The 27,374-nt window shown below is 43.1% G+C and overlaps 1 protein-coding gene across 2 annotated transcripts in view; it reads right to left on the bottom strand.

The window, feature by feature from the left end:
• Window positions 1–27,374, bottom strand: part of rspo2 (R-spondin 2) — a 72,408-nt gene that overhangs the window by 22,862 nt on the left and 22,172 nt on the right. For both annotated transcript variants that reach the window (XM_074683863.1, XM_074683861.1), the window contains 3 exons: window positions 18,493–18,681; window positions 6,468–6,611; window positions 6,005–6,193 (listed from right to left, as the gene is read on the bottom strand). In XM_074683863.1, coding sequence (XP_074539964.1) covers window positions 6,005–6,193; window positions 6,468–6,611; window positions 18,493–18,681 — 522 coding nt within the window. The remainder of the gene's footprint in view (window positions 1–6,004; window positions 6,194–6,467; window positions 6,612–18,492; window positions 18,682–27,374) is intronic.

Raw genomic sequence — 27,374 nt, 5'->3', positions numbered from 1 at the left:
CAGTTGAGAGTTCGCCATCTTCATAGTGAGCATTATTCATCTGAGTATACGAGTGGCACAAGCTAGTGCAGTGGGTGGTGGTGTCCAGGAGGGGTTTTTCCAATAAGACATCAGCCAAGGCGTTGTGTCCAGAGCCAGGTTGTCTATGTTGTCCAAAGGAGGCCGGGCACTTCTCAGGCCTTCCTCCAGCTCCTGTGTCAGCCCCCATGGAGCAGCCTTATTAAATGAAGATTAAGCTGTGGCTCCCCCAGTCACAACAGGCTGCAGTGTGAGGATCACATAATCACTATGACAGGGAGGCTGCCAATTAGGGCTCTCCTTCTGTCCTGGGAAAACGCTCCTCACTCTGCTCCCGCTGGCGGGAAGAACTGATCTGGATTGTCCATGATATTACCCGGGCCAGAGATCGCCGTTAATCACCACCCGTCACTCTGCTGTGGCAGAAATCAGAATGAGACTTGTCATCTGTGCACCAGCTCTGTCTTGCACTAGCCCAGACTTCCCGTAGAGCGAACCCAGGGAACACTGATGGGAATAATAAGATAAGTACAAGAAGAAACAGAAGTGCAAACCTCTGTTCTAAAGTGCCTTGGGTAGTCTACAGAGTAGGGGCTTGTGGAGAGCTTGGTTGTTGTTTGGCTTGACAAACTGCACCATGAGTTCTTCTGCAGGGACAAGTAGAACACACTCCATCAATTAGCCGCAAGTTGAAAGCTTGCATGTGTTTTACAAAAAAGCAAGCCTCATAGTGGAGGGCTACATTTGACAAAAACACATCCAGAGATGTGTTTGGATGTTGGGTTCCCGAGCCAAACACAGGCAAGACTTATATGTGATTATGCTGAGTGGGTAAGTAAAATGCTTAGAAGTGAATGGCCTCTTTTGCTGGGGCCTAAACCGTTTTGGAACAACCAGTATAAACACCAGAATTGTGTGTCACACGCATGCATGCGCATTAAGTGCTTTCTTTTACAGAAAGACCGCCAGAAACCAGAATTATTTGGTGTCTTGAGTGGTGTGTGCCACAGACAAGGCGGCTGAGTTTCCTCTAGAGCGGATCTGAGGCAAACACCAATGTTGTGTGCATCCTCTCTCAGGAGAAAAGACTTGGGAGCAGATGGTTTGCAGACGGTGAGAACCAGGAGGTCCACAGCACAGTAGATTCACCACAGACCCAGACCAGCTTCAGACTGAACCTGGCATTATTCCTACTAGTCAACCAAATCCCTTTGGTCAATCTGGAGCTGATCTGGGTTTTACTTTGGGCTCCTGCACCAGGGGCTTGGGAGTCCACTCAACAAGTGCCTGCCTCTCTGTGTCATGTCCAGTGGCCATAAACACAGACTGACGCCCTAAGATTTCACTTTACAGAGGATTGATGAGGTGGATTTATCCTCCCACTCGCCCCAGCCACAGCCTGTGTAACGAAGCGTATTTATCCACGGTTTCAAATTAATGGCGCGGGGAATCGACTGGGCATTCTGGCTTCTAAAGGTGGTGATCACAGTTACAGTATAAACTCAAACTGCACACACAGTTATGACAGACAGTATTAGTGGTGACTGGATCCAAGCACTGGGATGACTGATGGGATGGGGGGCTTGGCCTCGGTTGAGCCCTACAGCAGAAAGGGTTTCTCTGGTTACACGCACAGGGAGATCAATACTCCCACACAGGCACGAAGCTCTCCAAGTGCAGGTAGATAATCCAGTGGCTAAAGAAAATCATGATATGCCTCTTATTGCTTTGCCCCTTTTCTTTCCAAGAGGTCAATAGCGGCGGTGAGTCAATATGGGCTTGTAGAGGAAGACAGAGCAAGAGCGAACATTGATCGGCATTGTCCTGGAAACCAGGTCTTCAGTATGTTCCTATCACTGGTTCCAATATTTGCTGAGCTAAGAGCTTCTACTGTTCCATAACTTCACACTGTAAAATTTGTCTTCTTCTTTGATTTAATTTGGGGTTTGGCTGCCTCCTGCTCTACAAATGCCCCTGAATGAATCGACCTCCAACTCAAGCAAGCACAGCTGCACAAATGTCCCTTTGGCCTGCTAGCATAAAGACTTTTGTGCCGTCTGAGAATCTGAAAGCCGATTTGTAAAACTGTTGGAAATTAGCCTGGGTTGAAACGGTGTGTTTGTGTTGGACTTTACTCCCTCTTAAATCTTGAACCAGGGATTACATTAAGAGCGGGAGTTGTGAGAGATTTAACATTTTAAGTTGTTTATACAACATCTAATGTCAGTGGCATTGCAGAGGCAGCTGTTGTTGGAAGATTATGGAAAGGTGGGTGGGCACGGGGAAAAAGGAAGGGAAACACACAGATGGATTGATAGTTCATGCTCAGCTGCAGAGCAAAAAAAGGCTGAGAGAGATGAATGGAACTTGTCACACGTGTCTGTTTGTAAACCAGTGAATCTGATGACAAGGGTTGCTGGGAAATCTCCGTAGGGAATTCCTTAATAGCATCAATATGGAACAGACGGGCGCTGCAGTGTTATTGCTCTCCTCACCTTTCCTCTCCACTCCTCTTCTCCCATCAGCTCCTAAGACTGAGAGAGGGGGGAAACCAGTCTGTCAATGCTGATAGTGCTGGAGGAGCTATTAATAAAGTCTCTTTATTGTTTATAGCCCGTTCAGAGCACCACTCCTGGGATCCAGAGGATAGAGCTGTCTCCAGGGTACAATGCAGACGCCTGGCATGCTCGCCAGCCAAGAAGCCACAGGACAGGACTTCTTTATCCCTCATGAGATCGTCGACCACATTTTCCACTTTAGCATAATAAGAATTTGGAAGTAAACACAATATCAGTAATATACAGAGGGTCCTCTAATGCTTTGATGTTAAAGTCATGTGATAAATAGCAATAAAGACTCAAAATAAGCTATTCATTGATCAGATTTTTGACACATGTATCCACATTCAGCAGTCCATTCTAGCCACGTCTTCCCTGGAGAAGATTACCAAAATACTCCATGCAACCAGCTGATTAAAACAGACCAAATTCTCATTTTATGTTTGCCAAACATCAATGATAAGCTTAACATCAGAGTGACAGTCAAGTGGAAACAGTTCTTGTCACAGAAAAACGCCACCAGTTTTGTCTATTCCTGAGCACCACACAATCTTTCCCCACCATTTGAGGGGCAGAGTGTGTTTTTAGGACACAGCTCCACTGGCAAACACAGCTCAGTACAGCAAATGAATCCCAGCAGTGTGAATGATATACTGTGTTTACACTGATCGGCAACTAGTACGGAACATATCAGTCACGGTTTACTCAACTCTTTACGTTTGCTGTGAAAACGCCTCTCCTCCTGACATCATCTGGGCTTTGCTCTCCCTGCTCGTGTACGTTTTACGGAGGGATTAGGTCGGCGCAGACACAGAAGGAACAGAAGAAGATCATTTGTGTCGTCCTTGTGTGCGGCGGCTAAGCTGGGAGACAGGGATCTGTCAGTGACGTCCAGTGTAATTTAAATACGTAGATATGTAGAAATGCAAGCCAGGGTGATCAGATAAGCATTTCCATAAATAGTGCGTACCTACATGCTGCTTCCTCTGACTCCATTTAATCCACAGCATCTTTATGGTCTGCAGTTATATAATCCTGCGCTTATCCTGAACGCTGGTGTCTGGTGTCCGAGAAGGAGGAATGATAGAAATGTTCATTTTAGACCGTCTTAAGTTCCAAGTCATTGCAAGCATGTCTTCTTCATTCTGTATTATTACCCCCGCCAAGGAGGTAATGTTTTTGAGAGTTTGTCTGTCTGTTTGTCTGTGAACAACATAACTCAAAAAGTAACAAATGGATCTTGATGAAATTTTCAGGAAATGTTCAAAATGGGATAAGGAAAAATTGATTAAATTTTGGAGGTGATCTGGATCACCGTCTGGATCCAGGACTTTTTTAAAGGATTCTTTATCATTGTGAGATAGGGCTGTTTTCACCATATGTGTATATAACTCCACGATAAATGGTCGGATTACTTTGCAAAACAATACAAGACAAGGTCACCATAATTTCTGACAGATGTAAAAGCACAATCCAGATCCTGGCAATATTCTGGAAACTAAGATCTGGAATATGAAATATGTACCTGCAACTAACAGCAAATTGTAGCAGACAGTCTGCTGAAAGGGAGTATAACATTAAAGTAGGACTAAAGTGTTGGTGACAATCACAATGTGCTTAGTGGAGGTCTGTGCTTTCTGAGTGCTTTTTTAGTCTTCTTAATAAAATATTTAAATATTAAAGTCACAGCTGCATTGCCAAACTGACATTTTAAACAGAAGTATGTCTGCAGCGTGAACAGTCCGTGGCATAGAGCTGTCCCTCAGACCTGCACTTCCTGATCACCTGTAAAATAAAGAGTGGCCTCTCCATCTGTGGAATACTCTTTATTAGCACTCATGGGAAGTGATTATTTTACAATGTCAGTCAGTCGCCTATGCAATGGTTCTGGATCCCATCCCATTAGACTTCAGCAGCTTGTATTTCTACATTGTATTTATTTGAACTGAGGAGTGTTGCATTTCACTGGCTTTCGACGAGTGGGGAGTCTTAACCAGCGGTCGAGCGGTGGGGAATTAACAACACATGCCTAAGTCTGAAATATATCTTTATTGAAAGGCCACCACAGAACTTCATGAGCCCAAAGAGTCCTAAGATGCACACACAGTGACACTTTTACACACAGTTTGAACCACAGAGCTTAGGCCACTGGGATGTAACTCAGACAGTGGATTGCAAACTGTACTAAGAGGTTTCCAATGGATGCATCAGCAGGGGACAGTAGCTCTGAGTAAGATGGATGTGGGTGTCAGGTCTTAAAGGTCCGAAGAAGGATGGTTTTGCTATCACTCTATTAAAAATGCAACACAACTTCCCATCTGTGACTTCATGCTGGAGTTAATGAACGACTGGATCCGTGCACAACAAAGCCGTATTTTTAATTAAAGGAGCTCATAAAGTTTCTTGGAAAGGTCAAGTAAGCATGTCAGAGTAAGCATGTAGGGGTGTGAGGGGGGGCTGGGGAGACTCTCAGGAAGCTTCAGGAGCTAAATGTGCCATAGAATCACAGTTTCCAAAGAGCGGAGAGCAGAGGCTGCATGGGTAGTGCTGAAATATGAGAAACTATCAGGGTTTATTTCAAGTTTATTTACTCTTTCACCACTTAACGAAATGATCCTCCCAGTCAACAGACCCTGCCAAAAATGGAGAAAAATCCTCAAGCTTTGAATATTTTCCTCTTTCTGTTCAACAATGTTTTTCTTCTTTTGACAGCCTGAATGATATCTGCCACTGTAATTGCTTCCTTATTTGGAGAATTAAATATTTACACTTGGCCTACCCTAATCCAAAGTTTATGAGAGACGTAAAAGTGCATTAAGGGAAAAGACATTTATTTTAAAAGCGCTGCTAACTGAGACCATCACCCCAAATGGTGTGTTTGGACCATCTGAAGAAAATGGTTTACTCTCTGAAAAAAAAATATTTCCCTTAGCTGTGTTCAAACACAGAGAAATTCCAGATTTGACTGCTCATTTAATGGCCTGACATACATGCTGTGTGCACCGCAAATATCTCTCAAGCTGACGGGAGGAAACAGAGAAGGCCATTGAGGAAACCTGCAGTTCGTACTTTGAAGAATTCCACTGAGGAGAGGAAGAGAGATGGGTGAGAGGGGGGAAAAATATACCTCAGGAAAAATATCTGGCTCAAACAAGTCAGCCATGGAAAAATACTGATATTTCATGCAAGGAAACGCCACCGCGCACCTCAAAAACGCAGACGGTGAAAAAACAAAGACTGAGTGCAAGGTAGAGGGGTTACATGAAACAGGTGGACGTCTGAGAAGGGGAAGGAGTTCCCCTATGGGCTAAGTGGGCTGTTTTCTTTAATATTCACCAGAGCAGTGTAAAGTGAACATGGACAGAGTCGGGACGATCTGACAGAATATCTCTCACACATATCAACATATGGCTCTTTGGCATCCTTACCTCTCCTGCAGTGCCTCATGGCCATTTTGCACATCCTGGACTCAGCGATGGTGGGACAGGGTATCGTGTCCTTGGGTGGTTTCTTTACAATGTGCCGCGTCCGGGTCTCCAGACCCCACTTATAGCCACAGGTTTTGTTTCTCCTGGTGCACGCTCCCCACTCGCTCCACTGACCCACCTCACAGCCCTCTGCAGAGACACAGAAACAGTGACGTGCAGTGAAAACACAACAGAGCGCAATTTAGAGGCAACTCAGAGACCCCGGGTCAAACTATAATACAGGGTGAAGGAGCTTTACTGGGATGCTGTAACCTCTGTGTGTGTGGTCCCAGATGAGCTGCTTGTTTTTGGCCAGAAATAAACAGGTCAGCTGAGAGGTGAGACCAAACTTTGTGCAGGTAAGGAAAGGTCTCTCAAAACTTGATGTTTAATGGGGAATAGGTGTCAGTGTTTCTGTACGTACCTCCACACTCCATGGTCTCCTCCAGGGGGGCAAAGCCCTCGGGGCACTTATCAAAGCAGCGCCCTTTGTGTAGGTAAAAACCCGACTTGCACTTGGTGCAGAAGTCTTTGCTGAAGCAGGACTCGCAGTTGTCTATCCTGCACCCTGGAGGGAAAGGGGGAGAAAGAGAAGAGTCATCAGGGTCTGAGAAACCCTCTCATCTGGAGTTGATCGAGAGCTGAGGGGTTTGGGGAGGGGGTTCTTGAAAGGATTATACCGTCTCTCCCACAAAAAAAAAAAAAAGGAAGAAGAAGAAGTGGATGCCCTGTGAATCATTTCTCTCTGGGGCTCAAGTGTATTTCACAAAAAACTTGTTTGCCTCAAAGAGATTTTTCTTTCATCTTCCTGCTCTTGTTTGGAGCGAACAAATCAACAGTGTGAAAACACAACAACAGAGACGAAGAGAAATTATGTCACGTCGGCCTCTTTCAACAGATTGCCCTGACATCCAACAGTCTGTTTTCAACATGGTGTTCTGAAACAGGAAGAACACATCCCATTAGGGATTCTTAATATGTTATTTTATCACTCCACACTGCTCCAATTTGTCTCTTTCCATAACCAAGAATTATTGGAAAGTCAGGTTTTCATTAAAGTGTGAAGGAAGGCTCAAGATAACAATGCGAGCCAGCTGTGTGTTGAACTGAAGTTTTGGCTATGATACAAAGGAAGAAGGTGAAACAGAGAGGGCGGGTAACAACTTTTTATGTCACCTTACCAAACAAATGCTGATGCATTCAGTCAGCAATCATAACAGCACCCTTATCCTCCCACGCCACACCCTGCTCCTGCACATGTCATACAGAGCCTCGCTCGCAAAGAAGTGCACGGCAATGTGTCATCAAGCCCTTACTCTGCAAATAGCAAGTCAGACAGAAATTACAACCACCACGCAAACAGGGCGACAAGCAGGCCCACATGATTAGAAGGAGCCTCCCTGAGCCGTCTAATTTATGATGCTTCTCTGAAGCTCCTAGGGGCCTTATTGCCCAATAGGCTTCTAATGTCAAGCGGTGACAATCTGTAAGGTCCCCAGGTAGGGTGTCATCTGCTCCCCTGACACTGTCCTGCTCAGTGACAAACACACCCAGCCCCACATCAACGTCTCTTCACACATAAATCTGCTGCTCTGTTTTTCTTAGTGTGAGCGTGATGGAGGCGAAGGGCTGCTGTTTAATCTGTGACCCTTGCAGGGCCTGAGGAAGGCAAGGTTCTCACAATCACACCCCTTAATTACACCATCTCCAGCTAACCATCAGGCCTCCTCCTCAGCATTCCTCCAAAACGAGGGGGTCCCTCCCCGCTTCACTTTGAACCCTAAAGTATGGCCTCTGCCCACTCACTCTGGTCTCACGCTTTTCCCGACCAGTCTAAACAAACCATGGACATGCACGCACACACATGCCAACACACACATATGCATGCACAAACACACATCCCAATCAGATATGGCTGCAGATAGAGCAGTGACGCTGTACTCCACATTCTGAAAAACATACACACACTGACCATCAATCACTGATCTCTTTCATCATTTCCTGTGTTTTATGCGATCAAATCAAGCATCTGATATCATTTAACCATATTCCTGTTGGTGCATTCGATCTCATATCCTAACACATGTCTTGAATATCCGCAGTTACGCGGTGCTGGAGAGATTTGTCTGGAATGTGTAAGTTTAAGGGAGCTACAAGCATACTTTCCTGTCTTTTCATAGCTCTACCTCTAAACCTCTAAACCTCTTCTCTCTGCGTAAAACTCAATCAGTCAGGCTTAAGTTTGATACAAGACAAGCCCCTGGCTAATAAATCACCAAGCTAATTGGAAAGCACGAAGCTGTCTATTACTCCACACACTTCCCAGGCCCTGTCATCACCTGAGAGACTTTTAGCTCCCAAACACAAAAATAAAAGAGCAAGCGGGGGAACTAGAAACATCTGGCAGTACTCTCCAGTGCTGGACTTGTTGTGCAATCCTCACTTATTGACAGTAAATACAAGAAACACAGATGTGTGAAATACTGTATCCGTGCAGCGGCAGAGACACTTGACACAGTTTTTGATTAAACAGTGTTGGTTTCAGATGTGGCGTGGCGATGGTGCAAATGCTCGGGAACCTTGTTTTCTAAACAAAAGATAAGTAATAACGTCCTCCTGTGAGATGGATGAGGTGGACAACACATCAATGCGGCTTCATGGGAGTTAGAATGCTGGGAGGCAAAGCTGGAGGGTCAAAGGTCATCAGAAACGAGGTGGGTCGGAAGGGATCACCATGACAGACATTCATCCCTCCGTCCAGTTACTGGCAAAAGGCTATCTCAGAGAGTGTGGGCTATCTGTGACACTGGAGATGCTCCCACACTGATCTATGGTGAGCCAGTAGTCAGGCTGTGTGTCCAGCAGCTCCAGAAACAGATACAGGGGAGCGGGTTCATTCCTCACGCAGGATTAACCTCTGGACCACCTTTAAAGTCTTCATCGAGGTGCCTCGGGGAGACTAATGAGAAATAATGAGGTCATCAGATCCCATTGAAGGCCTGGTGTTCCTGGGACTTAAACGTATTATCATCATTATCTACAAGGCTGCTTCTGGACATGAGTTTTATTATGAACACAGGAGGACAAGCCTTGTGTTGCTGCTCTGAGAGGAATCTTAAAAGTTGGCTCAAAGAGATGTTTTCAGCACTGTACCCTGTATCACTTTTGCACTCTTTAGACGTTTGCTTGAATTTTCACTTAAATTTTATGCGGTTTGTGCGTCAAGTGTACTTGAAGTAAGGAGATGAGTCACAGAGCGTTACGTGTGACCTAATGGCACATGCTTGGCAGGAGCAGATCCCTCTTCTGTGGTCTGGATAAGAAACCGACCGATTTTTATCATGGACACTCAAAGCCACATGTCAGCTTCAGTCGACTGCTGTTCCTCTGCAGGCTGACAGCACCATGTGTAAACACTCTGTTTAATTACAGGAATATTCACTGTGTAGAGAAAATGTGTTAAACCTGTCCTAGAGATTAATGAATCCCTCACGTTTCATACAAACTCATTTATGCTACCTGAGATGGAGTTGGGATGTCTACTGAGAGTCCCAGCCTCCTACAGAAAGCTAACCAGACCCGATATTGCGCAGCAGGAGTGTCCGTGTCATAAAAGACCTGGCAGTGTGAAGGGAAAACAAGCCCTGTTTTTCCATCCCTAGCCTCCAAGTTGAGTCGTACAGCTCTGACCTACTCCCTAGGCCCTGGGTTTGGCTGACATGGAAGCTTTGGCTTGCTCGCTGCCACCCAGCCATGTCGTGTGGAGCTCCGTATGGCAGAAGTTCATGACAAAGGCCAGAGCTGCCATGTTCTTCCCACCCCTCTTCATGCTGTTTTTTCCACTTGGGTGCTCCTCTGCATGCTGGTGCGGCGCTAGCTGAAGCAGGGGTGGTGTTCCTGTCAATCAGCATCTCCCAGAGAGAGAACGGAGATGACAGATGTGTCAGCAATCCTCCTGGCTTCTTCAACCCAAAGAATACAGTCTGTGATGTACCGGAATCTGCTCCTGTAAGTGTTCAGCCAGCTCCAGCATAAACACAGACAGCATGAGATTCAGACAGTGGTCAAGCTTAGAAAGCCTGGTCCAATCCCACTCCAGTTCCACTCATGTCTGCTTGCAGTGTCATGGGAGCAGGGCTCTGTTTGGTGTGTCCATTGTATTGTCTGGCAAATCTGAAGGCGCAGTTAGTAGAGCTGTGATGATTAAATGTCCCTTGGTAAAATCTAAGGGCCAAGAGCAACTGGTCTTTTGTTGGTCAGTGCAATGGAAATACCCACAAGCTCAGATTTAGAGCAGGACAGAACTTGAATGAGAGGTGTGGAGAGGCTGAGCAGGAGAAAGAACCGCCCGCCCTGCCAACATAAGGTTACGAAACCCATATTAGTTTCTTTACACAGCTTTGGTACAGATTGGGCAGGAGTCCATAATGCATGGCTCTTATCCATCTCTAACCCTACAAATTCCCATGAGATCCTTAAAAACTAAAACGATCTTGGAAAAGATGCACCCAATCAACCCACTACTTCCAACCCTAATTAGAAGTGACAAAGCAGCGAGAAATACAACAATGGGATTTTGTAACAGACTTCCTGAGTCTGACAAATGCAATAAAAAAGAATTCACAATTAAAAATCCAAAAGATTACTTCTGACAGAAGAGTCCCCAGTGGCACATTACACTGGCACTGATTGAGCCGTGATATTTAAACCACATTTCCAGGATATTGGCAATCCCAAGCCTTGATCGCACTGGCTGTTGGTTGGCAGCATACAGCTGGGGTTTTTGGGGCCTACTGCATTCAGGCGAGGCAACTGGGTTGGTGGCGAGAATGTGTGTAAGAGAGTGTAGCAGTGGGGGGTCTGTAATACACCCTGAGGGAGGAAGTTTTGAATGCAGCACTGCTCCCATGCTGACCCTCTCAACACTTATTTCTTTTTAAGGACAGCTCTGATAGTAGCCTTTCAGCTCGTAATTCTTTTTGCCAGAGAGCTCATGATGAAAAATGACAGAATATGCTTTGGCTTGGGAATGTATGTAAAAACAGAAGTATTATGAAATGTGACTGAGGCGAGAGCATGACTGCACCACATTCACACAGATTTGGCTGTACATAAAGCAGCACACTGTGTGACCGTTGCTACAAATCTTCCCTGCAGAGCAGTGGGTTGACACCCACAGACACTGGTGTGGGGCCTCTTCTGGGTGGCTGATAAGAACCCCTGTGGATAACGCTGGAGTTCCTGCATATGGTTTATGGCTCATATCAACCCATCCATTAGCTGCTGAAAGAAGCCTCACAGAGCAGGGACCTTGGAGCATTATATATGAACATACAGAATGGTATTATGCAATGAAAAGGCACTGCTGAGAGATACGTCTTGTTAACACTGTGGCCTCCATGTGTTGGGCCTCTAGGAATCCAGCTGATGAGTAGCTGTAAATTCTTGTTGTTATGTTGAGGTATGCAAAGTTACTATTCTTGGGGCTTCTCTGCAGTGCAGGGAAGCCCCCAGAAAAGTCAAGCCTTTTATTGTAAATCAGCTGAGCACTGTTTTCCAAATGGTCACTTTAGTAGGTCATCTATGGCAAGACAAGACCAATTAATTGGACTGATGAAAAGTTTTAAAAAGTGATCTAATTTACACAGCTATGCCCTGTGTGAATGTGAACATATATGTTGATCTAGAAACTCACTTATGTGTCTTCACACAGTCTGATTATGCCAGTTGATGCACCATCAATACGAGCATCAACAGAAGTGAAACAGAGGGTGATGTGTGTGTTTTCACTATTTTCACAGTGGGAGAATAAGTTAAATGTACTGGCTTAATCCTAATGTATTTAATTTAAAAGCTTTAACAGCAGTCTGCCTGCAGGCGCAGCTGGCTCTTGAAGAGAATCACAGAAGATATACTCAGTACATTTACATACATATAGCAGTCTGAGTAAAGTCATCGCTCGATTGTAAAGTCACAGCAGAGAATCCAGTCTTGTCTGTGTATAAATTGAATAGAATAGAATTGAACTGAACTGAACAGAATTGAAGTAAACTAAATTTAATTGAGCTAAACTGAACTGAATTGAACTGAACTGAATGAAAATTAACTGAACTGAACCAAACTGAATTGAACTAAAACTGAACTGAACTGAATTGAATTGAACTGAGCCGAACTAAAATGAATTGGAGTGAACTGAACTGAAGTGAACTGAAGTGAACTGAAGTGAACTGAATCAAATTGAATTATATTAAAAAAATCTTATCCCTGAGGGGCAATTACAGCTTGTGGCCCAATTGCGGCATGCAAATACATTCAGAAAAAAGAATTAGACTTCCGGCTGAGAGCATCTCACTCCACTACGACAGGACTACGATAGGTGGCACAGTGTCTTTTTCTGATAAGTGAAGCTGCGTGTTTTTAGAATTAGTTTTAAACAGAGCACCATTTTATGTTTTTTTCCCGTCCATATATTTAAAAATGTTCAGTTCCCTGAGCTGCGTTCAAAGGAAGGTTGTTTCCTCCTGGCTCCTAAAGCAAGACCTATTTCTCTCTTTGTCATGGTGTTTGTTTTTGCATTGGAGCTCAGCGACCCTATTCATCATAGTAATCTACTCCCTCTTCCGGGTGAAACTTGTTCACACTAAACGCTGAGGGGAACTGAGACCTGCTGTGTCCTGTGGAATCTGTTTGAAATGGATAGCAATTGCATTTTCTATGTATATCGATCAAGCTATGTTCAGTCAGTTCTCAGTCTGACTAAGCTGTTTACATGCATTTTAATAGTCCGTTCTTGTGCTGACCAGGCTCATAGTTCATTTTCTTATGCTGCACTTAAACGTACTGACTAAATGGTTTGCTTCATTCATATGTGAAACACATATACAATCGGTGGACTCATTCAGCCTCCTACAACCCTGAACCTCACGTTGCAGGTTGTGAAATGCTTGAGCCGCTCTTGTTAATTTGTGACATGTCCTTTGGATCACATGTTGTATATTGTAAAATTGGACCTTTGGTGATGAGCAACTGTCTGATAGGTTTCTGAGTATGTCTATCTTCAACTTCCCCCTAAATTTTGTATTAATCTATTTTTTCTCTTGTCCAAATATGACAGCACTCAGAGTCTATTTATCACTTGTCTACACCCTTAGCTCTCTTTCACATGCTTCAGGAGGCCAGTGCTAACAGAGAGTTTGCAACTATAAAGTGGCTGAGTATATAAGCCTCCTGCTTGTCTAGTTCTTGTTTTTCTTTACCCAGGCAGTCCACAAAAATTCTTGAATGAGATAAGATCACACAGACAAGCTCTGGTGTAATAATAAGCAGCTGCTCCTTAAGTGATTTCAGAGCCTGTGTTTAAAAGCTCATGATAACAGAGACGTAATGCCACGTTCCAGGCCTCTTCGGTAACCAGGAGCACACGGCAGCTCTGATCCCGTCTTCCTAGAAGCCCTCACCTTCATTTAACCGCTGTGTCTTTGAGCTCTTGCTTACCAGTTGCCTGTGTCAACTCACAAATAATATTCAGTGACCCAGCAATTAGCATCCAACCCAATAAAATATCCGTTTATGGGGGCTGGATGTGGACTGTTTAGTGAACATGGCATGCAGAGCACAGCTGAGAAAAAGGTCAAATGGGAAACTGGATTAGAGAGTCATGACTGTAGCAGTGATCACATCAAAGTGGGTCTCTCTCTGAGATCTGATGCTACGTGACAATACAAGATGTTGTTCTTTGAGCAGTTCGTACGAGTGGGATTCAGATTAACTGGCCACACATCAGGATCGGTTAGAGTCAAAATCCACTCAGCATAGGAATACAGCAGTTTGGGTCTTAGAAGGGTTAAAGTAAAAAAAAAAAAAGTTTTACCAGAGAACAAGATGTCTTTCGCCTCTAATTTTCTCTGAGTCATGAAATTACTTGCTTTGCAAGTTAAAACTGCAAAGGAAAGTTGTCTAAAAATTTCTGTGAGCAAATGAAAAAGAAAATCATCTGTTACAATGAAGTTTTGAAATCTATTTCTTGTAATAAATAAGATGAATACCAAAAACAACAGGGGTTCTTTCTTCACAGGGAGACTGAAAGGAAAAAGAAGGTCTGACTATGAATATTAGCAGCCTGTTCAACAGAAGACATCTGGCTTAATGTGCAGGAGGAACATTATTCTCATTGGATTCCAACTCCACCCTTTCACCTGTGCTAACAGACAATCGAGCGGTGAGTTATGTGCACATTATCTCACTTATCAAAGCAACAGTTTGAAGGCTTTCTCTGTACCAGAATTACTTTTCATTTGAAAAAATGATTAAAATGTTGCATGCTAGTAGCATCTGTTAGTCAGCTGGGGCTGAAGCTGTTGGTAATGGCTGCTAATATGATGCCCTAATGCTCTACAACCCTGATGTAAACAAGCACAGATGACAGATGGCATCTTGTGGCGCAGATGAAAAGTATTTCGATCCAGAAAACAGAGGTAAAGTTCTACATGACAGGCCACTGCACCACTTAACCAGAGCAATGTGTATCTAACCCGGATGTTGACCTGCTAAGAGAGCTGAAGGCGCATAGCGCTCACTCTGCTAACCTAGGCTGCACTCAGTAAACTATTCTGACATTGTTTTACTTACATGCAAAAGGCTTTGATATCCAAAATGATAGACAAACTCATTTCTGGTGCTCAACGGTTTAAGGGTGTAACACAAAAGTATTGTTATGTGTCAGCCTCGCATTAGCACGAAAAAGGCTAATAGCTGACCTAAAACGTAACCTTTTGAAAAACGTCCCCCAGAGTGGAATTTTTCTGAAACGCTGCCGACGCCGTTGCCGTGTAAACAGTAAGCCAGCGTTTTCAACGAACACGCTGACATCGCGCTCAGCTTCGTCTTGGACTACCGTGTTGTCCTTGTGTTACTCTTCTCTATCTGCTGACTGTCTTTAAACAAAATGTGCATCTGTTGCTCCACTTCTGCACTTAGCGTTCCCCGATACACCAGATGTTCGGCCCAGCTCTACTTCAGTGGAGATCTCCCAAAAGCAGCTTCTGGACAAGACAGTTATAGCGCCACCTACAGGCCTGGCATGCTTACTACAGCGTTTTCATGTAAGCACAGATTTTTTTTACTGAGTTTAAGTTTTTGAAAGAAACGTTGATGTGTAAGCAGGGCCTTAAATCTTTTTCTTCCTGTCACTACCCACAGCTCATGACCTAATGTAAAGGCAGACTGTAGCTGCAGAGTCAAACTGAGAACTCTGTCTTCTGGCTTAACCTCTTCAGTCTGGTACATTGCCCATCACTCCTGACGCTGCAAGTCTACAAGTCCATCTCAAGTTGTATTTTACCCTAAGTCACGAAAGGGGACCTGAGATACTTGAAATTCTTTTCTGCATCACCTCACGTCCAACTCAGCCTATTTGCATTTGATTTCCCAAATTGCAAAGTTCCAATCTCTGACTTTCAGCAGCAGTTTGTGCCAACAGATGTATTTGCATGAGGACAGAAAGTGATTGGTTAAGATGAGTCGAGTAGATTTTCCTCTTCTGCTTCAGATTGTTATATTACTGGGCCTGAGAGTTCGGACTCTCCTCTGGGGCTTTATTTTAGTGTGTCTGTCAGGAGTTTGGCCCGGGAACCAAATGAGTTCAAGTTCCTCTCTGTTTTCATATGAAACACTCAGCCAACACCTACGGCTCCGGGTAAACCTATAAATGCTCTCTCACTCCTCCTCTCCTGCTTTCTCCGTCTCTCAGAACGTAGTCCATGTTAGAATAAGGTTATGAGAACCGGGTGCTACATGAGGAGTAGAGGGAGGCATTTCAGTAATTGGATTTATTATTATTCTTTTATGAGAGGCATGAGAACGTTTAAAATTTAAGAGTTATTAAACCAAACAGAGTTTTCCACAAAAAAGAATATTGAAAAATTATTTCCTGAAGTCCTTTAGAGAAGTTTGTGTCTGCTTTAGATGACAACTTCATTTCATCACAGAAACAAAGGAAGTAAAACAGAAACACACCATGAGTCTGAAGTGTTTATGCTCTGTTTGTTACTCTTATAACGGTACTTTGTTTTTCTTGTTTAAACTGCTTTTAATGCACAGTGTTGAGTGAATCTGGACATTTAAAAGGATAGTTTTCTTTTCTTTGAGTGAGGGTTGTCAATAGTGAGTAATTAGCCACAGGGGATGAGAATCAGCTTGGTCCCTTGGTTCAAAAAGCTGTCTGAGAAGTGGAAACATCAACTGCTGCAAACAGAGTCAGCTTCACCACAAAATTAGGCTAAGTTTAACAAACTCAAACTGCTGCATTTGTTTGTTGTATTAGAAAACGTAAAGCCCCCAACTTTACCACTGGAGAGCCTGTTTGATTTTGCAATCATTGTGGAGGTAAGAACCAAGCAGAAACTTCTGGTTTAGGAATATACGAAGATGCAAAGTGGTAAAACCTGCTGTTTCTTGAGTGTCCACTTAAGGCTGGAATTTCTTAGGAGTAACATACACACCAAGCTAATAAAAAGCCATTTCCACAGCAGGGATTAAAGGGCTGTGAGAGTTTGAAAGTTAGCTTAAAAAGGCCTTCCTTCTAAATATATGCCTGATCATAATCCACACTTTAAAATGAGATTATCAGCACCAATGTTGCTGAGTACAGGTTACTTTAAATTGCTTAGGAGTTTAGAAATGACAAGAGATAAATCACAGAGATCTGTGTTTTTCTCTGCTGAAAACGATTTCTGTGATTAATTTTGTAGTGAGAGACAGAAAAAGGACAGAAGAGCAGAAAAAAGCTGAACGGGAGAGTGATACAGCCTGAGCTAAATTCTAGTTACCCTTTGGCTCCGCCTGTATCACTCTATAACACAGGGGCTAAACTGTTTGTGCTAAAGTTCATTCCAACCCACAGTCAGCTGTTATTCTACAGTGGTCTGTTCAAACTTGAGTCTATCAATAAAATGAAGAGTGAGGTCACTTCCAATATGGCCGCTTTAGCCAATTTGCTTCAAAAGTCTATTTCAGAAACAAATAGGTGATGTCAGGGGGGGTCTACGTTCATTAATTATACAGTGACAGTCTATGGTAAGAACAGTGAACTGATCAGCTGTTTAGGTTTGTGAGCTTTACAAAAGTACAACCAACTTAAAAAAGTGTTCTAAAGCAACAATTATTCACTGCTTGTGCATAAGAGAACACCCTCATGAAGAACACAACTCAACAAACTGAGGAAAAAGAGAGAAAACTTCTGGGCTAGCTGGAGAGCAGGCGAGATCCCAAGTTACCCGGTGGTGTGAACGAAGAGAGTGACAGCTGTCACGATTGGGACTGGGCAGTAACAGCAGTTCAGGACCTTTCTGAGTCAGAGGAAACCAGAGGGTCACAAATGTCTGCAGTCTGCATCACTCACCATCCTGACTTCTCTGTGCTACTGGACACTGCTGTTTCATCTACTTTCTGAAATATTTAGAAGTTACATCAGTAAACACAAAGAAGCTGAAGGAAAGTGAATCTTTAAGGATTCAGCTGTTTTTTTTTTTTGAAGCTAAAACTGACACAACCATGTTCGTCTTGTCAAAATACACAGTTAAAGCTTTTCAGTAATAAAATGGTTATTATATTAGGCATTTGGTGATCAAAACATGTCAAACAAAGATGCAAAACTATTAATGTAGTAGACTCTATTAGTCTAGTCTGAGAACAGTTCTCTGATGGTGAAGTAAAACTTAAAGTCTCCATACACTTGTAGTGAGAGCAGTTTGTTTGGAGTTTGTTAAAATTAAGTGAATAACATGATACAGTTAGCTTAGTTTAATTTTAGGCGTGGAAGCCCAGATACTTCCCCTACAAAGTGGCCAAACTGACTCTTGTGGCCATTACACCTGGTACTGACAACTATCTCATACAGCTTCATGTAAAAAAAACAACTTATCCCTTTAAAGTTGTGACAGGCTTTCTGTTTCTTCTCAAAACTACTTTCACTGCCAAAAAATTTCACAAACTGTCCCAACGTCAAATCGGTGCTCTTCATGCTCAAGCCACCATACAGTCGTTTTTAGAGTTTTGGTGTTATTATCGCAATTGTATCTGAGCTGCATTTGCACCTGGACTTTATTCCTTTAAAAAAGAAAATCCATGAACGTATAGGAAGTTTGGAAATGCTTGTGTAAAGGGAGTGTTAAACAGAAATCAGAAACAGGGCTGTGTCTAGCTGGAGATCTCTGTTGAATCCTGAGGGAGACGCAGCTAAGACGAGGCTCCGCCACTTACATCCACCTGTGTGAACAGATGAGCCGTTCAAATCGTGTGGTATGTGTGTCTCCTCAGGATAATTGACAATAAATCACGTTTTGTGGGAAAAGGGCATGTCAAAGGAGCGTGTGTGTGTGTATGTGTGTGTGTGTCAGGGGAAGACGGGGAGGGGAAGATGGAGTGGAAGGGAAAATCTCAGAAGGACTTACTGGAGCACATGTTGAGTTCAGGGCTTCGCATGCCGTAGTACCCGGCTGGACAGTCGTGAAGACACTCCCCGTACTGCCTCATCCTCTCCCTCCGCAAAAACAAGAAGAGCTTGGGCTGGCAGTTTACGCAGCCGTTGTCTCTGGAGCACACCGAGCAGCCTTTACAGATGGGGTACGCTCCATAGCTAGCTGCAGGAAACACAAAGATAACCGGCAAAGATGGTTAATAACAGAATCAAAGGGGTCAGCATTGTTTAGATAAAGAGCTTTTTGGATGGTGGGACAGTGTCTGAATCCCTATCCCTCCCCCTCCATGGATCTATAGACAATTTATACATCTGAAATCTACAACCCAACAGCAAGCTTGCTTTATCCATCATAAAACTACTTCAGTCAATTTCCCTTATGCTAAAAAGTACCTTAATGACAACAGTGAGATGTTTTTCTGTCCACAAAGACTCAAAAGCTTTGCGATGCTACATTTGATATTTGCTTTCATTTAATACCTTGAAGTTTGGATGAAACCGGTTTTATTTTCAGTATTGACATCTTGTATTGATGAACTGTCAATGAGAGACCAATAACATGGTTACATCCACGATTTCACATAAAAGGAACCAGTGATAGCCTGGGAAAATGTCAGATTTCATTAAAGCCGCTGTGGAAGATACATCTAACACGGTGGTTTGGAGAGTCATTTCTTCTTTACTTGTGAAAGAAAACCAGAATTCTTTTAGATAGTTGTATCATCATTCAACTGTGAACGACCCTGACTTCACCCGATGACAAGGACAAGGGTGAGTTTGAGGCAACAGACTCGACTGTGGGAGGGCTAACCAGTGAAAGACAACCCAGCTACACAGATAAAACCCAAACAACCATAATAGACACATCAGCGAGATATTCTATAATTCAGAGTAAATATGTTCAATTCAACAATTTGTCATTCATGCAAACTCTGGCTCCCCTCTCAACATTTAAATGCTGATTGGTTATGAATGTGAATATTGCATTAATTCTGGTCAAAGCTGGCCTCCTGAGCGATTGTTCTGAGACAGCCGATGAAAGACCCCAAAACCTCAGAGCCTCTGGCCTCAGCTCGAGTTGCCTGCGGAAGACAAAGGAGCCAGTAAAGAGACAGTCCATTCCCAATGAGTGACTTTCAGTGTAAACTCTTTAGCGACCCGTTTACAGGAAAATGTCCTTAGGCGAATCCAATCTCTCAGAAGGAGAGACACTTAAATTGGTGGAGACAAAGTCTAAAATATCACTGGGAAGCAGCATCGGTCAAACTGAGCGACCTACCGCAACGCTTGAACTAAACACTGCTCAACAAACCCTGAGAGACAGAGCAGAGCGTGTCTGCGTTACTGGCCGTGGATCCTTGTATTAGATTTCTGCGAACAGATTCAGCCTGACAAAAGTGAGTGTTAAGTGGGCCCAGTGCAAGCATCGGTTTGTAATCATGTGAAAATCAGTCGGTGGATGTCAGACACATCTTTTTCATTTCTTTTCTTCAGGTTCTTGGAGGATGTCCTCAGAGACCAAGAGGGGGAGAACGCCAGCGCTGCCAAACTAGACTCATTCCCCTGAAGTCGGGGTTGATGGAAGAATGATAAAGTGCTAATCAAAACGTGTCCGTGTTGGTCCTCGGGGATGAGGCTTACAGAGACATCCCACTGATCACAACAATACCGAGGTGTGGGCTCCAAGTCCATTCATCACACTGATTGTTTCTCTCCCGCTGGCACTCACTGGGCGAGATATAAAGAATTCAATCCTCTGAAATCATGACAAGTTTTGGCCTCAGATGTGATGTAAAATCTAGTGTTAAAGTGTCAGTCCAGCACCTCAGGTAATATAATTTCCTCTTCCAGTGCCATTGCAGGTGGTCTATCAATATAACACAATCTCCATGAATCAGCTGGCTCGACTTGTTGGACACAGGTGTTGTTGATCAGGTTTACAACTGGCTACAGTACGGTATATCAAATTCACAGCTGTTCTCTGACTCTGTAATAGTTTCTATGTCATGTGCCTGACAAAAGCTACTAAAATAATATGCAGGCGTATCTTGATGTACTTACTGTATGTAAGTATTAAAGTCTAAATGTTCAATGTCACTTTTATTCAAAGGCTTTTGCAGCTCTATAAAAGTGCTGTCAGGTAACACCACAAACATAATCCCTCATACGTATCTCTTGTTTCATTCTGTCAGTCCTTCCATTCAGTAAAACTAAACTGCAACATTAACCCAAACCTCATACTTAAACATATATTCCTGTAGTATATACAGCTCGGGTGTGTTTATACCAAACTGACACTCACATTAACTTGGTCACATTTGCTCTCTCTGCACTCGCCAAACCTGAACACAACACTGGCTGGAAGGGAAAGCCAACTTGGCAAAAAGAAAGTGCGGTGAGGCTGGAAAGCTGATTTCCCCCTCCTTGTTTCAGTGGGCTTGAAGCTATAGCTAATAACAGTGCGCTTACAATGCTTCTCGAGATTGACATAAAGAAAAAAAAAGATTAGGGGATGCACTCCTCTTATATCACTGACCAATCAATCAGCAGAGGAATTACTGTCTCACAAGTATCTTCCTGGCTCTGGATTAAATGTCCCACTTGCTTTTTGCTGTCAATCATCCACGTTGCAGGTTGCTCCCTTTGCAGTGCACACTAACATAATCACATGCAGTTCAAATACAGTTGATCCCACATCCTGAAATGAGTACAGCAGGAGAGGGGAGGCGAAGGCTGAACATGATGCATAGAAAGTCTTTTGGTGCTGATCTATGGAGATTAGATTGTGTGAGTGTGTGTCTGTGGAAAGGTTTGGAGGATCAGGCCACAGGTATGTCAGGAAGGAGGCCACAATTCACAGTGTCTGCAGCAGCGCTCTCCAGCTCACGTCCTACCGGCATAATGTCCTGCTCACTTTTACATCAATCTGTCAGCTGCCAGCTGGTTTCAGCCGCTCTGAAAGAAAACAATCGTCCATGTGAATGTGATTCCAGAGACGAGACAAAGTATAAGAGTATCTCCTTCACTGCAGAAGAGAAACAGGGAGAAAAAGTGTTTAGAAGACGGTTGTGCTTATGACTTCAGTGGGCTTTATGGGTATGAAAATGAAAAACACTAAGCCAAAGCCTGCAGTGTTTTAAAGAAAGCCCAAAAGGAGAAAATCAAAGGGAAGTGCAATAAGTGTTAGCTCTGAAGCCTTTATAGATCAATGCAGCTTAAACTCATTTGGCAGAGACATAAAGCTGTATGTGTAGTGTGCTGGGGATGTGTTCTGAGTTATGGATGTGGTTTGAGTTTTAAATATTGTGTCTTTCTCCTCTTCTCAAACAGCACATTCTAAACTCGTCCATCCAAACACTGCAAAACACACCATGTGTCATGTTTTGACACATGCTCCACTGCCCTTTATGGCTTCTTCTGTTCCCACAAATCAGCCAGAGCTTAAAGACCTCTAGTATTTCTCCTGTCAATCACACTCGAACTGAAGTGACCCAGACGTAAAGAGAAGCCTTGCAGAAAGCGGTCATTGTAAGAATATGGATTCCAGGTTTATGCATGTTTGAAAAAGACAGGAGAGCAGCATGCATGCCTTTCATAGTGCCACTCCCTGCACACGATAAACCAACGCCGTTTACAGTTTCAACCACAGGACACATATTATGTGAAACAAAACAAATCTGCTGTTCCCACTACTGACGGATAACTGCAGCTCCATCCGAGCCTCAAGGATTGTATTTACAAAGACTGCAGTCAGTGTGAGTGTCACCGAAGAAGCTGCTGCAATGACTTTTTTAATACAAAGACTCAATAATTGTCTCAGTGTGTCATGTCTTTAAGGCAGACAGCCTGTGTGGAGCTGCTGCTGCTGCTGCTGCACAGGAGCCACACAAAACATGTTTACTGTGAACTTTTTCTAACTCATCAGTATAATATCATCATATCTCCACTGATTTTGAAATTTTAAAGAATCTTGTATTCATTATGGCTGTCTGAGTAAAATCTAAATGTTACTCCTGTCAGTCAACCATAATACATAAGTCTGTAAATAATGTGATGACAGCCAGCAAAGTTACAGTGTCTACTGACAAACGACCAATTCACCGCAGAAAGCTAAGCTGTCCTCTTCCACTGCTCCAGTTACTGTCCTAATGAGTCTTTCATTAAAACCAGCACTTTAAAAAAAATTAGATACCTAAAAGAACACAAGTGTTTGCTTTGAATGCATGGTTTTGGCACAATGAGGGAAGAAACTCTTTAAAAACTGCTGCTTTTGTACATAAAAGTAATGAATGCAATGCGGTACGAATGAGAGGAAAACTTCATATTGTTCACACTGCATTTAATGGGTGGGCACTGTTAGTTTTGCCTTTCATTTCTACATATCGAAGACATATCAGCAAGTAGCCTAGCTTTATATACACGCTGTTAGAATTTTACAGTTTTATCCTTTGTATAAATAAAATATTTTTTCTTTTGCTTCCAGCAGGTTTTCATACCCTCTGACACAAAAGAGTTGGCTGTCTGTACTCCATTTTCTAGGTTAGGCCCAATTTACATTCAACATTTAATCAGAAAACACTAAAACGCAATGAGATCGAAGTGAAAAAAAATCCACGTTGACTCGGAAACACTGAGGGACTTAAAACGCTGTAGTGAGCATGCCAGGCCTGTAGTTGGTGCTATAACTGTCTTGTCCAGAAGCAGCTTTTGGGAGATTCCTACCGAAGTAGAGTTGAGCCAATCATCTGGTGTATTGGTGAATACTAAGTGAAGTAAAAAGTGTAGCAACAGATGCTCATTTTGTTGAAAGACAGTCAGCAGATTCAGCAGATTGAGCAGCACAAGCACAACATGGTAGTTCGTGACGGTTGTAGCACTGGTACTGTTGTCCTGTTGTATGTCCTTGCGCAAACAGAAAGTGACGTCAGCATTTCCACTGAAGACACCGGCTTATTGTTTACATGACAGTGGTGGTGGCAGTGTTCCAGAAAAAAAAAAAACGCTCTGGAGGTAGTTTTCAAATGTTTGCGTTTTAGGTCGGCTTTAACACTGTTTCTCTGTTACCACGAGGCTGAAACGCAACAATACTTTCGCGTTTCACCCTAGAACTGTTGTCGTATAAACATCCCCTTAGTCCACTGGCATATACTATACAGACATGCACTAGCTAACATACACCAAAATATTCTTATATGCTGATAATGCACTTATCAACTTTGTCCAAAATGTGACGTTTTTGGTCAGCATTATGCAGTACAGTGACTTTTTGTTCAATTATCTTTGAAACTTTGCTTCTGATACACAAAAAAGAAAGTCCTTGGACCATGAAATTTATTACACAATCAATAGTGATCAATAACCAAGGCTCTTTCTGCCTTCTACAGTGTGCTCTGTCCAAGGGGCAACACCCAGTTTTTGGAAACTGGAGCCTCTGCAGAAGTGCTAATAGTTGTGATTCATTGATGGTCAACTTCAGGCCAGCTACAGAAAGACTGAAAACCACATACACGCCAAACAAAAAAACAACTGAACTTTACAGCATTGATAAAACTGTTTAACTGCCTGGTTCAAAACAACTTCGGTCTGAATTGCTAATATCACATCAGCACTGTAGGGAGGTGAGTTGTTGGCTAATTGAGCAGTTTAGGAGATATAAAGATTATTAGGTTGTCCAGTCAGGGGCATAGCTCACATGAGGGAAAGGTCTGGTGCCTCACCGCTGTTAGTGAGGAAGCTCAAACCCGCCTCTCGAGCCAGCTTACCAATATGGCTATGTCCATATACTATCTAGTCTATGGTTCTGTCATATCAGTGTCATTAACCAATGAGCGCACAGAAAGCTCTGAGTGATGCGAAAGAAGAATGAATTTGGTGCTTCAACATGAATCTATGAATGAGGAAAAATCCATAGCTGACTGAAAAACCAAACCTGAAACAGTGACCATTCCACAAAAAGACAGAGCAGTCTGACCTCTGCATTACTCTTTCAGTAATATCAAACAGCCAAACCAACAACAGGATGAATGACGGCATGTTTGGAGCATTTCTCTTTCATTCTTCAGCCGTAGGCTTGCTTGGAGGTTTTCTCTGAAGCAGCTCAAAAACAATTAGGGCTGCAGTGTGATCCAGCAGAAACCTTAACTCCATCTCAGGTACATTTTTATGAGTCCAAAGCAAGCGTGACAGACTGTTCTGGAGGCTGCCAAAAACCACCACATTTACAGGGGGTTCCACCCACGCCCGGCTCACTTCCTGCCTTTCACTCACCTACTGTTACCCATGAAATCATTCACATTGACCTCTTCCAACTTTCTGCAACCCGAAACCCTAACAAGGCAAATTGCACATAATTTTGTGTTTCTTTTAGAGGCTTGAACTTAACGTTGAGAACAAGACGACATCCTTATGCAGGGTTTCACTGATGTGGGCTCTTGCAGAAGACTTTGATTGGAAAACATGTTACAGTTGTGGCCCTGTTTTAAACAGATACTTTAGAAGACTTCTAGGTCTTGAAATTTTACAATTACACTTCAGTGTTGATGAGAACAGAAGGAAAATTCATCACGGGGATGAGGAATGTGTAGTCGGGTACTAAAGTTTAAGGGTTGGGCAATAAATTGTGTGATAAAGCATAGTTGTTGATGTTAGTGAACGGAGGCATAGAAATGACAAAGGTTGTGTTTTTGGGAGAGTTTGTCTGTTTGTCTGTGACCAACATAACTCAAACATTAAAAAAAAACGATCTTGATGAAATTTTAAGAAAATGTTCAAATAGGATAAGGAAGAACTGATTAAACTTTGGAGGCGATCCGGATCACCGTCTGGATCAAGGTTTATTTTAAAGGATTCTTTATCATGGTGAGATAGGGCCGTTTTTCACCATATGTGTATATAACTCCATGATAAATGGTCGGATTGCTTTGCAAAACAATACAAGAAAAGGTCACCATAATTTCTGACAGATGTAAAAGTACGATCCAGATCCTGCCAATATTCTGGATACTAAGATCCAGCATATGAAATATGTACTGGGTCATCATAGTTTTCATCACTGTCAGGAAACAAATTATCGTACAAACCTGCAACTAACACCAAATTATAGCAGACAGTCTGCAGAAAGGGAGTATAACATTAAAGTAGGACTAAAGTCTTGTGTCAAAAATCACAATATGCTTGGCGGATGTCTGTGCTCTCTGCGTGTTTTTCTAGTTTTATCTTGTATTATTCTGAGACCAGGCTAAATGACAGCAGAGGACACAAGCAGGACGAATGTCTGAATGCTGAGACAATACTACAACACAGCAAACTGAAATTCCACACCCAGAAAAATCAGGACACAAGATTATATGTAAACACAACTTTTTCTATACTCGCAGTTGTCCTCCGTTCCTCCGAGGGGCCCTGGTATGTAAATCTAATAACACAGACTGTGAATGCAACTGACCAGCAGCCACAATGCTTGTTGTAATGAAAAGACACATACAGTACAGCCGGTACAAAAACTGTGGTGTCATCAAGTAACGTGACTGAAAAAGTCATGCTCTTGTCTTCCTGTGTGTGTACTATAAATGTCATGAACTGAAGAGGCAGCGAAGGCAAATTCCCAGCTTTTCGTCTTCATAGCAGCAGCAGGTCATGAAGATTTGTGCTCTCATGTGGAAAGCATCACACTCACCAACAGAATTATACGCTTTCCTCATGGCACTGAGACAATTACTGTTTATTGTCCACCTCCCTTGTTCTCTCTAAATGACGGTATAAGCTTTCTGCTGCTCCACTCCAGCGAAGAAAGAGAAAGCTTGGGAGAGACAGAGAAAGGGCAGATGCAGGACAAGGCGGCTATGCAACCACCAGCCGACGGGTGGCGGACCGAACCTTTAGAAGCAAAACAACCACACTCTGGATCTCTGGTCAAACCACGCTACTATCCAGGCTTACGCTGTGAAGCTGAGCGAGGCAGCAGAGCCAACAGTGTCACCCCTCACACTCAGAGTTCACCAGCCGTAGAGCCGTCTCAACATTGTTAAACCTTGTAACAAACTGGTACATGGAAAATTACATTAAACCGCCCACTTTCCAGGCCCGTGACTTTATTTGTCATGGAAGTGGAAGTTGCACTTAGCTCAGAATTTTTGAGGAAAAGCAGAAGGGGGTAAGAGGGGGGTACTTCAGGCTTGTGTGCTGAAGGCACATTTCTGCTCCAATTTAGCAGAAAATATGCCGGACTTGCCTCTGACTCCTTTCCAGCTGGAAATAGTCAACTTTTAGGATCTACTTTTTTCCCCCAGTTTACTTTAACAGATCATACTGTAAGCACATGTTTATAATTTAGGACCGTCCTGCTGCTTATAATGATTTTTCGGCACAAGTTGAGCAAACACATTTGCTGTCAGATATATTAGCTCGCTCCTGTGACACAGATCCACCAGGCGAGGCGGGCGTCAAAGAGATTTGAGCCTTCACTTGAAAGGCGGTGGTTTATGAAGTCAATGGGTAAACCAGAGGGCCGGGGTTCAAACAGGCAACAGAATAATGGAGGCCAAATTAAAGCTGCTTTTTAAGTACACAATAAAACAGAAGCTCGAGGTAATTTACTCTGGTATGATTCAACAGATTGAGCCACAATAACATGCAGGTTGGAAAACTACATGTGACTCAAAGGATGACCGCAAAATCATCCAAAAAGCTGCTGGTTATTAGAGAGGTCGGACATGATGGGAAATATGCTCAGAGTTGAATGAGATGATTGAGACCATATTCAGCTCTTATGGTAAATACCATGCCTTCTCAAAGTCTCTGTTGGTTGCCTGTAAGTGCTCTTAGGCAAAATATAGTCCTTTAAAAACAATTTAGACC

The sequence above is a fragment of the Halichoeres trimaculatus genome, unplaced genomic scaffold (genome assembly GCF_033239565.1).
Source record: "Halichoeres trimaculatus isolate MK-OKI-2021-1 unplaced genomic scaffold, fHalTri1.1 fHalTri1_scaffold_12, whole genome shotgun sequence".
NCBI classification, from domain to species: domain Eukaryota; kingdom Metazoa; phylum Chordata; class Actinopteri; order Labriformes; family Labridae; genus Halichoeres; species Halichoeres trimaculatus.
This window is presented reverse-complemented; position numbering and strand designations above follow the sequence as displayed.